At 50.1% G+C, this 12,067-nt stretch overlaps 1 protein-coding gene across 1 annotated transcript; it reads right to left on the reverse strand.

Annotated features, from left to right (window-relative positions):
• Positions 1 to 6,152: 6,152 nt before the first annotated feature.
• RPL3 (ribosomal protein L3) lies at positions 6,153 to 12,067 on the reverse strand (the record flags this gene model as incomplete). The annotated part of the gene is made up of 9 exons (XM_079532793.1): positions 6,153 to 6,269; positions 6,743 to 6,862; positions 7,144 to 7,239; positions 7,719 to 7,981; positions 8,380 to 8,566; positions 9,310 to 9,445; positions 10,322 to 10,490; positions 10,921 to 11,113; positions 11,822 to 12,067. The coding sequence occupies 9 exons, from the start codon at positions 12,065 to 12,067 to the stop codon at positions 6,225 to 6,227; spliced, it is 1,455 nt and encodes a 484-aa protein (XP_079388919.1). The 3' UTR covers positions 6,153 to 6,224.

Consider the following 12,067-nt stretch of genomic DNA (forward strand, 5'->3'; position numbering starts at 1 on the left):
CGCATAATCATAGAATATCTCAAGTTGGAATGGACCCATAAGGGCCATAGAATCACAGAATTATGAATGTTGGAAAAGACTTCTAGGATCACCCAGTCCAACTGCCAGCCCATCCCCTCCATGCCCACTGACCATGTCCTCAGTGCCACATCCACACGGTTCTGGAACACCTCCACGGATGGTGACTGCACCACCTCCCTGGGCAGCCTGTGCCAGTGTATTACAGCTCTGTCAGAGAATAAGTGTTTACTCATATGCAACCTGAACCTCCCCTGGTGCAACATTAAGCCATTCCCTCTCATCCTATTGCTGTTACCTGGGAGAAGAGGCTGACACCCACCTCACCACAACTTCCCTTCAGGTTGTTGTAGAGAACCATAAGGTCTCCACTGAGCCTCCTCTTCTCCAGACTGAACAACCCCATTCACTCAGCCGCTCCCCATATGACTTCTGCTCCAGATCTTTCATTGAGTCCAGCTCCCTGGCTCCACAGAAGCCCACCCAAGATCCATGGGCAGATCTCAGTTTGGGATGGAGGGATACGGATGCCCACAGGTACTCCGATGATCCTGGATCTGCCGCTCTGTCCCTCCACCCTGGGCATTCCCAAATGAGAGCTGGAATTGCTTAGCATCCTCAAAACATGGACAATCCTCTCCCATGGCCCCAAATCCTCAGCCAGATTTAGCTGTGGATCTGGAGCAGCTCCCATCCATCCCCAGGTACTCTGCACCATTCCCCAGTGTCCTCCAGCTTCTCTCCATGCAAACCAGCTGGTGCACATCTGATATAAGGATAGAAGGGGCCCACACGAGCCTGACTGCTGTTGCCTGCAGCAAGATGGGAAGCACATGCACGGACCAATCTACTGGCAGCTCTGAAGGCAGTGACAGGCTGAGGAGTGGGAGCACAGCTGGGTCCTGGAGAGGACGCGTGCATGGCCTCGCTCTGTCTTGTTGAGTGAGCAACTCCCAGCCCCCTTGCAGGTGTGTGTTCACCCTTAACCGAGTGCTCCCTTTGCCTCCCGCAGCAAAGACTTGCAAGATAAAGCTCTCCTGAGTGATGATCCCCCAGACTTATGGCTTGGAAGATCCACCAGAGATGCTGGTCCTCCTTAGGACCAGGACCAAGTGCTGACCAACCAAGGACCAACCCTGAGAGCCTGAGCTGTAAGCCAAGGGTTACTGTAAATTCGTGGCGGGGGAGGAAAAGTTGACTTTTGGCCAACATAGGAGGTCTCTGACCAACAGAGGCAGGAAATAGCAATGGTGAGCTAATAAATAAATGGTACAACAGCGGCTCTGCCTTACATGGTCTTCGTGGGGAGTTTCCTTTGTTTACCAGGTTGGTTATTTATACCTTGAAGCATGAGAATGATGTCAACCAGCCCTGAGGCTTTCTGTGGGGCTGAGATGTCCTCCAGTATGGGGCTGCCCATGCTTTATCTCCATCCTGTCCCTCTCAGTGGTGTCCCCCCAAAGGGAATGTGGGGATGGGGGTCCCCCAGCTGACAGGGCTTTGCTGCAGCGGGACGGGAAGAGAGAAGGCATCGGGAGTTCAAGGATTGCCGGTGAACTTGAGACAAGCAGAGCTCTTGCCAGTGACACATGCATCAGGTGTTCCAAGACGATAACAAAACCTGCCTGAAGTCATCCATTTAATTAGTAATGGGTTAGGTTAAACATTACTTACCCAGGAGGAGATTTAACCCTTGGTGGAGACGGAAGGGAGAGAGAAAGTTGCCTGCAAGAAGAGGGACTATTCCTATTTTTTGTATTCCCAAAGCTGGCATAGGGGAAATGCCCCCTCCCCAAGGCACACCACCAGCAGATGGGATTGGGATTTGAACTCCGTGGCACCCAGGGAGGGCAAAGAGGGCATCCTGAGGAGGAAGAGGAGGTTGGGATAAGATGGTGAAGCAGGTGGGTGCCAGGAGGATGCTCCTGCTCCACTCCAACAACAGATCCGCAGAGGTCCAACAGGTAAGGTCTGGGCAGGGAAAGTCTGTACCAGAGCCTGACACCAATAGGGGAGGGAGGTGTGAAGATTTCCATTCTCCCGAAAACATGGGCAGGGCACCACCGGTGGGTGTTTTATCTTCTGCCCTGGGGGCAGGTGGTGACATGATTTCTTCCACATGAGCAACACCACTTCCCCTCGCCCACAGGTTCTGAAAACAGAAACAGGGATAGGAAATGAGGAAATGCCCCATTTTGAGGCAGAGATGGCAGCAACAAGAAATTCCCCACAGCCCTCTGAGAGCCAGGGCACTGATGGGGTGTGGGACCCACAAAGCCAGGAGCAGGGGCTGCAGCAGGGCAGCAGATGCAGCGATTTCATCTGCAAGGAGCGAGGAAATGTCCCGGAGCCGTTTGATCCTATTGTGTGTAGGGAAGCGGCAGTGGGTGTCCAGGCTCTCTGTAACTAAACAAAGATTATAAACACCTCCCGCCAGCAGCATCTCCCAGGCCTGCTGGCTTGTCCATTCCCAATGGAACAAATGGGCTTTGGGCTCCATCCAGAACCAGACAATGGTGGCAGATAAGAGCGATGTGCATCAGTAAAACTGAGGGGGTCTTCTTGTAGCCGAGGCAGGAGGATGCTCAATGACTGCATCCACGCACTCATGTAGCTGCTTGAACTCAGTCCCCACTGCTGCTGGTGCCAAGAAGGAAATTCAAAATAATGGTAATAATAAAAGCTCTTTGAGGTGGTGGATGGGATCAAGCTCCAGCATGGCACTGAGGAACCCTGGGGATCTCATGGTGGCCATCCCAGCCCTGCACCCATGCTTTATGGAAAAGGTGGTGTGGTGGGGGATACATTTAGTCTTCTTTGCTTCATCCCATGGCTGCCACAGCAACACCGCCTGGTTGTCCAGCTTGGTGATGGCTGTGGGGACTTCCCAAAAGCCACATGGCCTCCTGTAAGTCCTATGCCACCCAGTCAGTTGTGCTGCATCAGGGGCTGGAGGGACAGCGGTGCTGCAGTCTGAGGGTCCCTTTGGGTCCCTTTGGGTTCCGCTGAGTGTGAAGCTAGGGGCTGGGGTCCACTGTGCTCAGGGGCCCTACGAAGCAAACAGCAACTTGAAGAGGCAGTGAGATGGGGAGCAACAGCCTCCAACCTGCCTGCTCTGACCCACAGACATGTGCTGCTGGGCTCAGTGTGCACTGCGTGAACCCAGTCTCACCACCCCAGGGCACGTTCATGATCTCCTCTTCCATGTCGAGCACGATTGAAGCTCAGAGCCTGTCACTCAGATCAAAGGCGCGGTGTCAGCTGGGCTGCTTGCAGAGCTAATTGCAAGAGCCAAGACCCCCAGCTTGAACCCACTCCGTGCCCCCCGGGCAGCCTCACACACTTCTAACGTCTCTGCTGGAGTGTCACAGCTGCACCTCGTTTCATCTCCAGTGAGGAAAGGCGCTGGGAAGAGCTCCGACCCAGATGTGCTGCGGGAAGCTGTGAAAGCACCCCCCCTCCCCCGATCCCAACCCCCGTGCTGCCGGCAGCTGGGGAGTGCTGGGGCTTTCAGGTGCCGGGGGTGAAAGTCGGCCTCACTTCCCAGCCATCCAGCTGGGGCCAGGCATGTTCCCACAGTTCTGCTTGCTCCCCAAGGCTCAAGGACAAGCAGGTCTCCCCGAGCATCGTCAGGATGCAGGATCCTCCCTGACCTTCTGACCCACAGATATGGTTGGGGTTGGCAGTGATAGAAAAAGCTCAGAGTGAAGATAAGTGATTAAAATAATAGTAACAGCAATAATAATAATGATAAAGATCTTGGCTCTGGGGAAGAGAAGCCCATCTTTTGTCCCCTGGCTGGGGGACGAATGTGTGACCTGCTTTGACTTCTAAGCATTTCTATGGGGACTGTCCTTGTCATCCTGGATGGACGGATGGATGGATTGAGGGATGGATGGGTGGAGAGGGATGGAGGGAGGGGTAGATGGAGGAATGGATGTGTGGATGGAGGGGGGGGATGAATGGAGGTCTGTAGAAGTGGGAAGGCTCAGGAGATGCAAGTCACACCGACGTGACAGAGGCACAACTTGGTGCTCCACAGCTTCTCCCATCCATGTGGCCCTGCCATGATCTCAGTTGCTTTACACCTAAGCCTGCTGTTCTGTACCAGGCAGCTTCCAATCATTTCAAGGAGCACTAGGTGACCAATCTCAGTCAAGTGGGGCTTTTTCCCAGTAGGGCACAACTGGACTTGGGGACAAGTGTCATGGACACCCTCTGCCACCACCTTCTGGAGAGGGACGAGCGCCATCTCCTGACGTTGGATGTCCTCCCGTCCCCAAGTTTTCAGGAGGAAAAAGGATTAAAAAATACTTTTGCAGTATTGTTTTCTTACCCAGTCAGTGTTTTAACAGCAACCACCACTTCAAGCATAAACTAATGAAAGCTTGGCACCAGGTCCCCAGCTGAATGAAAGAGGTCCTCCTGCGAGATGGGTGCTGAGTATCCCTAACACAGATGGCATTTCTTCAGGATTGCTTCTTTTTAATTAGGTGCTAATTTGACCAAAAATTCCCCCCATTGTCATTGCTGCTTTAAAATAAACTCACCAGCTTCTTAGCTGCCACTGGAGACCCTGCCACCAAGTGCAGTTTGGGAAAACAAGGTCTCTGAGATTTTGGAAGAGGCAGAATTAGCAGCGCATATTTCATCATGGGTTTTCATCCCCAGCAGCTCACTGCTAATCCCAGTCCCCTCCGATACCTCAGGCTGGTCTGATCAAATAGCAGCAGCAGGTACGGCTGGCTAAGAGCTCTGCATATGTACATGTGTGAAATGATCAACTCACAGCCAACCAAAAAGAGCAAGGCTCTCTAAGGGAAACCTCCATCTTCAGAGCTGCTCATGAAGCTGTCACCTTGAGATGGCTGCTGGTTGGAAATCCCACTTTCCTGCACTGGAGAATTACTAATTTAGGATTTCGTTTTACCTGCCTGCCAGTTTGAGGGGACTTATGAAAAAAATAAAGTTAAAATTGGTCGTTGAGACCTCTCTTGTTACACTTGGCTGAAAGCAGCCAACAGGTTCATGTGTTAAGCGAGGCTGACAGCGAGCCAGCCAGATTGTGCAGTCATGGAGTCTGGTTTCTAGGGAAACAAGGTAAATGTTTTTCCTCCTCCTGGCCACCTTTTAACTCTTAGAAGGTTCTTACGCATCACAGTGAAAAGTATTTTCTACATCCATCCTTTTCCATTCCTATCAAAGCAAATAGCACTGCCCTGGATATATCTCAGTGCAGATCCACGTGCCAATTCATTTGGTGTGTAAATCTGGAGGGTTATTGCCTTAATCACAGTCTCCTCTCCAATTATGGGCAGCAAAGACTACACCAGCACAGTTATCTAAATTTACATGAGCCTTCAGTCAGGCTATGGCCCAAAGCACGAGTGATCTCACTATTGTGGCTGGAGGCACCCAGGCGCTCAGGGCTGTGCTGCCTTTCTTGGTATAACACCACAGCTCCCATAAACGCAATGCTTGTCAGGACTCCTGCTATAAAGAGCTGAGTCTGTACACAAGAGCTGCATCTCCAATCCTACACCAAGGAAACCCAGCTGGAAACAGCAGCCAAACTGCCCCCCCTCCCCCCAAGATCAGAGGCATATTTTCAGCCAGCCGGTAATGCAACACCAGCAGCACACACAGCGCTCCCTCCTTGGCATTAGACTGAGGGATCATGGCGAAAATATCACCCTCCTCTCCTCCCAGGCAGGCCCATTTCCCATCACCAAGAAGCTTGAGAGTACTACACAAGTTCCATTTATCACTTGGAAGTTGCCAGCCACCCACTACAGGCACTTATGCAAAATTCAGGGCTGTACCAGCTACCTAAAACAGTTCCATTAATTCTAACCACAGTTCAATGCAAAGGAGCCCTAGCTGCCACGCAGAGGATCGGTGTTTGCAGCTACCAAGGTATTCTACATTACTTCTCACGACCACATAGAGCCCTGCTCTGCACCAAAATCTTCTCTGGGTGAGGAGAGCAATGGGCAGTCCCTTACTCATTACAGGAATCCTGTTAGAACTGGGCTATTGATGAATGGGAGGTTTTTGTTTAGTTGATCCCATGCATAAGACCTGCAGCCAGAGTGCCTGACTTGATGCAGCTATATGTAAACCAAGAAACAAAGTTAGATTCTTTAAAATCTTTATTTTTTGATCTGGCAGCACACAGGCTGCAGAACACAAGACAACTCCACAGATTAAGCTGCCTCCTCTTTTGCAATACGATCTTTCTTGAGTGGTCCCTGGAAGAGAAAGAAGAAGAAATGTTAATAGTCTATTCCACTGATAACCACAACCAATTAACTTTTTGCAGTTTCATCACATTTCTTTTTTTAAATAAACTCTTCTCTGCTTACTACAAATAAAATGCCTCAATGATGCCACCTGCTGGAAGCGAAAAGCTTCAGCAGAAAGCCAAACTTGACAGGCTGCATCAAATTAGACTTCAAATTTAATTAAGAAACATTGGTGCCACCTAGTGGGGAAGCACCTGTGCATCTACCAAGCTGCTGACCAGCACACTGCCCTTGCAAAGGACTGACATTGAAGCAGCACAGGGACTACAGCTCCACCTCCTCGCGTGCCACATGGGAAATGCCACCCACAGTCCACTGCAAACACTACCACCAGGAGCTGTTTTAAGCCAAAGGCAGTGCCACCACAAAAAGATGTGTGCAACACCCAGAGACTTGCCAGCTTTAGAAAATATCCTTACCATGAAAGACTTCTTTTCCTCAGCTGTCTGGAAGCGGCCGTGACCAAATTTGGAGGTTGTGTCAATGAACTTCAGGTCAATCTTCTCCAGGGCCCGACGCTTGGTCTGCACAAGCAGGGACTACAAGAGAGATGCCAGGTGAGTCCAGCAGCAGCACCCTTTCAACCTGCCAGAAAGCTGGCGACTTTCTCCTCATCATCTCCAGAACACCACTTAAGTCACTCTGACTTCCTATTTCAGCTGCTATTACACAAGGAGCATTTGCTAACAAGCCAACTCATAGTTTGTACAACAGTGATCAGCCCCCACCAGCAAAGAATCTAAGAATCCCCACAGCAGCAAGCAAAGATACTTGAACCAGAGGCAATGCAGCTGACAGAAGCTGTTCCAACCCTACTTACCTTGCGCAGGGTTAGGACCCTCTTCTTGGTCCCAACAACGCAGCCTTTCAGCATGATGAAATCATTGGTCACCTCACCATAGTGGACGAAGCCACCCTGGATAGGGAGAAAACAGTCAGCGCACACCGTGAAGTGAGATCAGCCATTACATGTGCCCACAGCCTGAGGTTCCTGCACCAATTCTGCAACTTGGCCATTCCTTCACTCACTGAGAACCCCTTTTTCTGTTGTCTTTCACTGTAGAAGTTTCTCGCTACAGCAGTTTACCTGCTGCTATATGAATTCTGCTAAGAACACTGGCAATGTTGAGGCCGACAAAACAAACTGCTTTCATGGCTGAATTATTCCTCATTTACATGAGTGTCATTCCTAGCATCCTTTAATACAGCTGCCAATTATTAAATGCAGTAAGCAAAAGTTACGCAAGTCAATACTGAGAATGACTCAGCAGCACCACCACCCACAGCAGCTGAGTTTTTTCCTCAAGTGCTCTTCATTCAATCGTTTCACATCTTGTACCACACCCAATTGCCTCAGAAGACAGCAACTCTTTCCACACAGCTGTTACAACTCACCAGAGGGTTAATGCTCTTGTCAGACAAGTCATAATCAGTCGACGCATTGTTTTTGATCAGCTTTCCATCCTTGATTTGGTAACCCTGGCCAATCTTGTAGATTTTCTTGTTGATTTCGGTCCGATGGTGATACCCTTTCTGACCAGCACGGGCCACAGAGAAAGCCACACGAGCAGGATGCCACGCACCAATACAGGCCACCTTGCGCAGACCCCTGTGAGTCTTGCGAGGCAGCTTCTTGGTGTGCCAACGGCTGGTAACACCTGGAACAAGAAACCCAAGCAGTGTTTATGTTTCTTGTCAAGCTGTGACGACTTCTGTTTTCAAACTGAGCTCAGAAGACCTTTTGAGCACTGTCCCTGAGCAACAAAAGGGAAGCCTAGACACAGCACTCCAGGAATTGCTCTTCTTGAAGCACACTGTCCTAAAGTTGTGAGTGTTCCCTCCCTGGCTGTCCCTAGGAAGTGTTCTCAGAAGGAAGGCAGCATGGAATGACTCCTCACAGATGTCAGGCGCTGTGCCCAGCGCTTATTCCATGGTTTCATCACCGAACTGTGACAGCAATACCTCCTCAGCTCTTGGCCCACTCAGCTGTGAGAACCAAAGGCCAGGATTTTATTAAAACGCGTACTCTGACTCCACAGAGCTTCCATGTAATTACCTTTATATCCCTTGCCCTTGGTGACTCCAATGACATCTATCATCTCATCCTGGCCAAAGACACTTGACACAGGGACCTGCTGTTCCAGTTTCTCCCGAGCCCAATCCACTTTCTCAGCAACAGTGCCACCATTCACCTGGATCTCCATCAGGTGAGACTTCTTCTGTCTCAGGGGAAGCAGACGCATCTGGAAAACAAAGGATGGCATTTAGTTTCTGTTCTTCCAGATTGATCTTGTATCAACTATTCCAGTACCATTCCAGTCTGGCCTTATCTTTTTTTTTTTTTTTAACTGAACAGCAGCCACATTTATAGTCCATATTTAGAACAGAGGGATTGCTAGGACTACTAACAGCAGCTTCAATGCTGTCTTTGGTGTCTAATATTGGAAACTAGTTTATTAAAATCAGCAAAGTTGTAATTAGACATCTTACCGTGCTTATAGCTAACTCATAGATTTAATTACACCTCAAGAAAGCCTGACACAACACTCGACAGCCAGGCAGACACCAGCACCATTCAAAACACCTCCTCCACTGGCTCCCCACAGAAGCCACTGAAAGCCTGAGTAACTCCAGCCCCTGCAGAACAGCTTCAAATTCCACGACCACACAAAGTTAAGTATCTGGTCTATTTCCATCTGTTGCTGAATTGAGAGCCAGGCATCAACAAGGACCGAGTCCAAGCAGCGCCCATTATGGTTCAGCCTCTTTTGAGCACAGCTGTAGAAGACTGTCTGTGGTTCCCCTCAAGGCTACTCATGCACACTGTGAGTGTACACTTAATAAAGAATGAAGACCATTGGGATTCAATGCTTAACAGTTATCATTACACTGTGGGGTGGGTAGAAATCTCACTGCTGAGATTGATCAGGCTTTATTCTTGCCATCTCAGTTGTTCCTACTGTGTACCTGAACTCTGGAAACTTACCTGAGTGTGAGCCATGACTCTAATAACCTGGCAGTATTTCTTCATGCTATTGAAATCCTTCTCCAACTGCTTTTTGCCTTCGTCATCTTGCCATTTCTTGCAGTACTTGGTGAAGGCCTTCTTCTTGGATTTGTGCCTTCAGGAGCAGAGCAGAGACAAGGTTTGGCTAAGCCCTTCATCGATCCCGCAGGGAAAGGGGACGAGCGGAAGGAGCTGCCACCTTAGCCAGTTGTGGCTCATTGCCAGCTTCTAAGCAGTCTTTTCCACTGGCAAGCGGAGCCTGGAGCTCATCAGACAAAGGCAAGATTGCCAAAGCTGAGCGGAGCTGCCATGAATCCCAAAGCACATTAATATTCACAGTACAGAAGACAAAAGACTGTAGAGAGATGTCGAACAATAACAGAAAAACAGATCTTTAAAGCAACTGCGTCAGATGACTGCTATCTGCTACACAACACCGCAGTTCCCCCCCGTAAGCCTGAGCCATGCCTGACAGTAAGGTCATCACTGTAACACCCGTGAGACAATCGTCGCACTACTCTGACATTTTCCCCGCCTGCAAAGTTCATAAACAAGCTGTGAGCTCTAGACACGCTGGAGCCACTCTCAGGCAAACTGCATACTTGAAATCACAGCAACAGTGCCCGGAACAGTAATCAAAAGTAACATTCATCCTCCCCTTTCCTGAGAAAACAGGGCTACAGTCAGGACTCGACATTCAACAACAAACGCCAGAGGCGATTTCCTTATGTCCGCCCGTCGAAGTATCATCACATGTAGCCTATTAAGGAGAGCTCAGGCCAAAACTAGGGTTGTCACCCCGTGTCAAGAATAGCACTAATGCTATGCTGTCACCTTCCCAGAAGCCCCGCTCTGGCACGCCATAATATTACACTGGCTCACATTAAGGCCAAATGCCACCAGTGGAAAAACTGAATCAAGAAGCTACACTGCAGTAATTTGCAACCTAGAAGAAAAATAGGTCAACGAGTGAAAAGTCCTGCTCTCTTACCAGTTCTTGTAAAAGCGACGCTTACACTCATCGCTGATGTGCTCAGCAAAGATGGTCTTGAAGCTGCGGAGACCACGAGGAGTCTGCACATAGCCCACAATGCCCACAATGACCATGGGAGGAGTCTCTACTATAGTGACTGCCTCAACCACTTCCTTCTTGTTCACCTCTGCAGTGAGACAAAAATATGGGTTAACACCAGCAGCAGCAGCTCTCCCTCACTCTCAGACAGTTTCAAGCCTAAAGGAGACAAATTCCTTTCACAAAGGTATGATGCAGGTGATTTAATTAGACCTGTCCATCAAGAAAAATCCTTAAATAGCACATGAGAGTACAGCTAAACTAAAACATGAGGCTCCTATGCAAGTTGTCATGCATGTCAGAAAGAGGACCACTAACAAGACAACTAGTGCCAGATCTTGCTGCTAGATATCATTCATGATGAAGTAGGAATGGTTTGGGATGCTTTCTTTATACCTCACTCCACTCAGCAGAATTACCTACTGAACAAGGTGCGAAGCTAAGGCAGGATTAAAGTCACAGCTACCTATGAGAAGTAGGTTATCTTTTGCCTTTTATAAGGGAAGAGTCATACGTACTGGACCCAGGTCTGTCGACTTCACGGACAATGTGAGTCATCCCAGCTTTGTACCCCAAAAAGGCAGTGAGATGGACAGGCTTGCTGGGATCATCTTTGGGAAAGCTCTTCACCTTGCCCCTGTGCCTGCTGCTGCGCTTACGGGGCAGGAAGCCCAGGGACCCATGCCTGGGAGCTGAGAATTTGCGGTGAGACTAAAAAGAGAAAATAAATATATAATGCTTACTTCAGAGATTCACTAATATCCAATATGCAAACAGTAATAATGAAAAGGCTTTAAAAAATGCACCAGCACAGAAGTTGCATTAAGAAGCATATCAGTCTCCAAAAGGGCTTTCTGCTGGGATTGGGAACCTCGTGGCAAGGCCCAGAATGTAGTTCTGACTCTTAAGTAAGACTAAAGGCTGCCAGCACAATACCACTGCATGGGAGCGACACTCCTCACCATGCAATTCGATCCCACAGCTGAAAGAGGGATCGTTATGCAGTTATGCGGGCACTCGGCTCCTCTCCACAGCCACGCCACGCCATTCAAGCAGGAGCCAACAGAGGGACAAAGCTCAACTCTAAGCACTGACATCGGCACTCCTGACCTTGGAGCACACCGCGGCCTGGTTATCATAGCAAGCAGCCCGTACTGCCGGCAGTTCCTCAGAAAAACACCCCAGCCCCTCCTGAAAGAGGCACGCAAACCTCACCAGTGACCACGAGCTCGCAGCTGCCTACCATCTCGCCAGAGATCCCACACTCGCGGGCACCAGGCCCGCCCACGATCCCACGCTAAGGCCTCACCCACCCACGGTGACAGAGCCCCCAAATGAGCTCCGCACCACCTCCCGCAGGGGCGGTGTGGCAGCTGGATGAGGGCCTGGCAGCCACTGGGGCAGGGATGGCAGCGATACCAGAGGGATGGCAAGGCCGGGCCCAGCCACCGCCACAACGCACACCCACCATTTTGTCCCCGCGCCTGGCCGGAAGGAGCGAGTTACTGCGCGCACGCTGTATTTATAATCGCCCCGCCCCAGGTGACGCAACACGCCGCGTGCGAGATCTCGCGAGAGCAAGGGGAGCGCAGAGCTACGGGAGGGGAGCGGGGTCAGAATGGTGGCGAAGGCGCAGCAGGCTCGCACTAGGGTAGCGAGCGCCAT

This window comes from Tetrao urogallus, assembly GCF_951394365.1.
Source record: "Tetrao urogallus genome assembly, chromosome: 1".
Lineage (NCBI taxonomy): Eukaryota > Metazoa > Chordata > Aves > Galliformes > Phasianidae > Tetrao > Tetrao urogallus.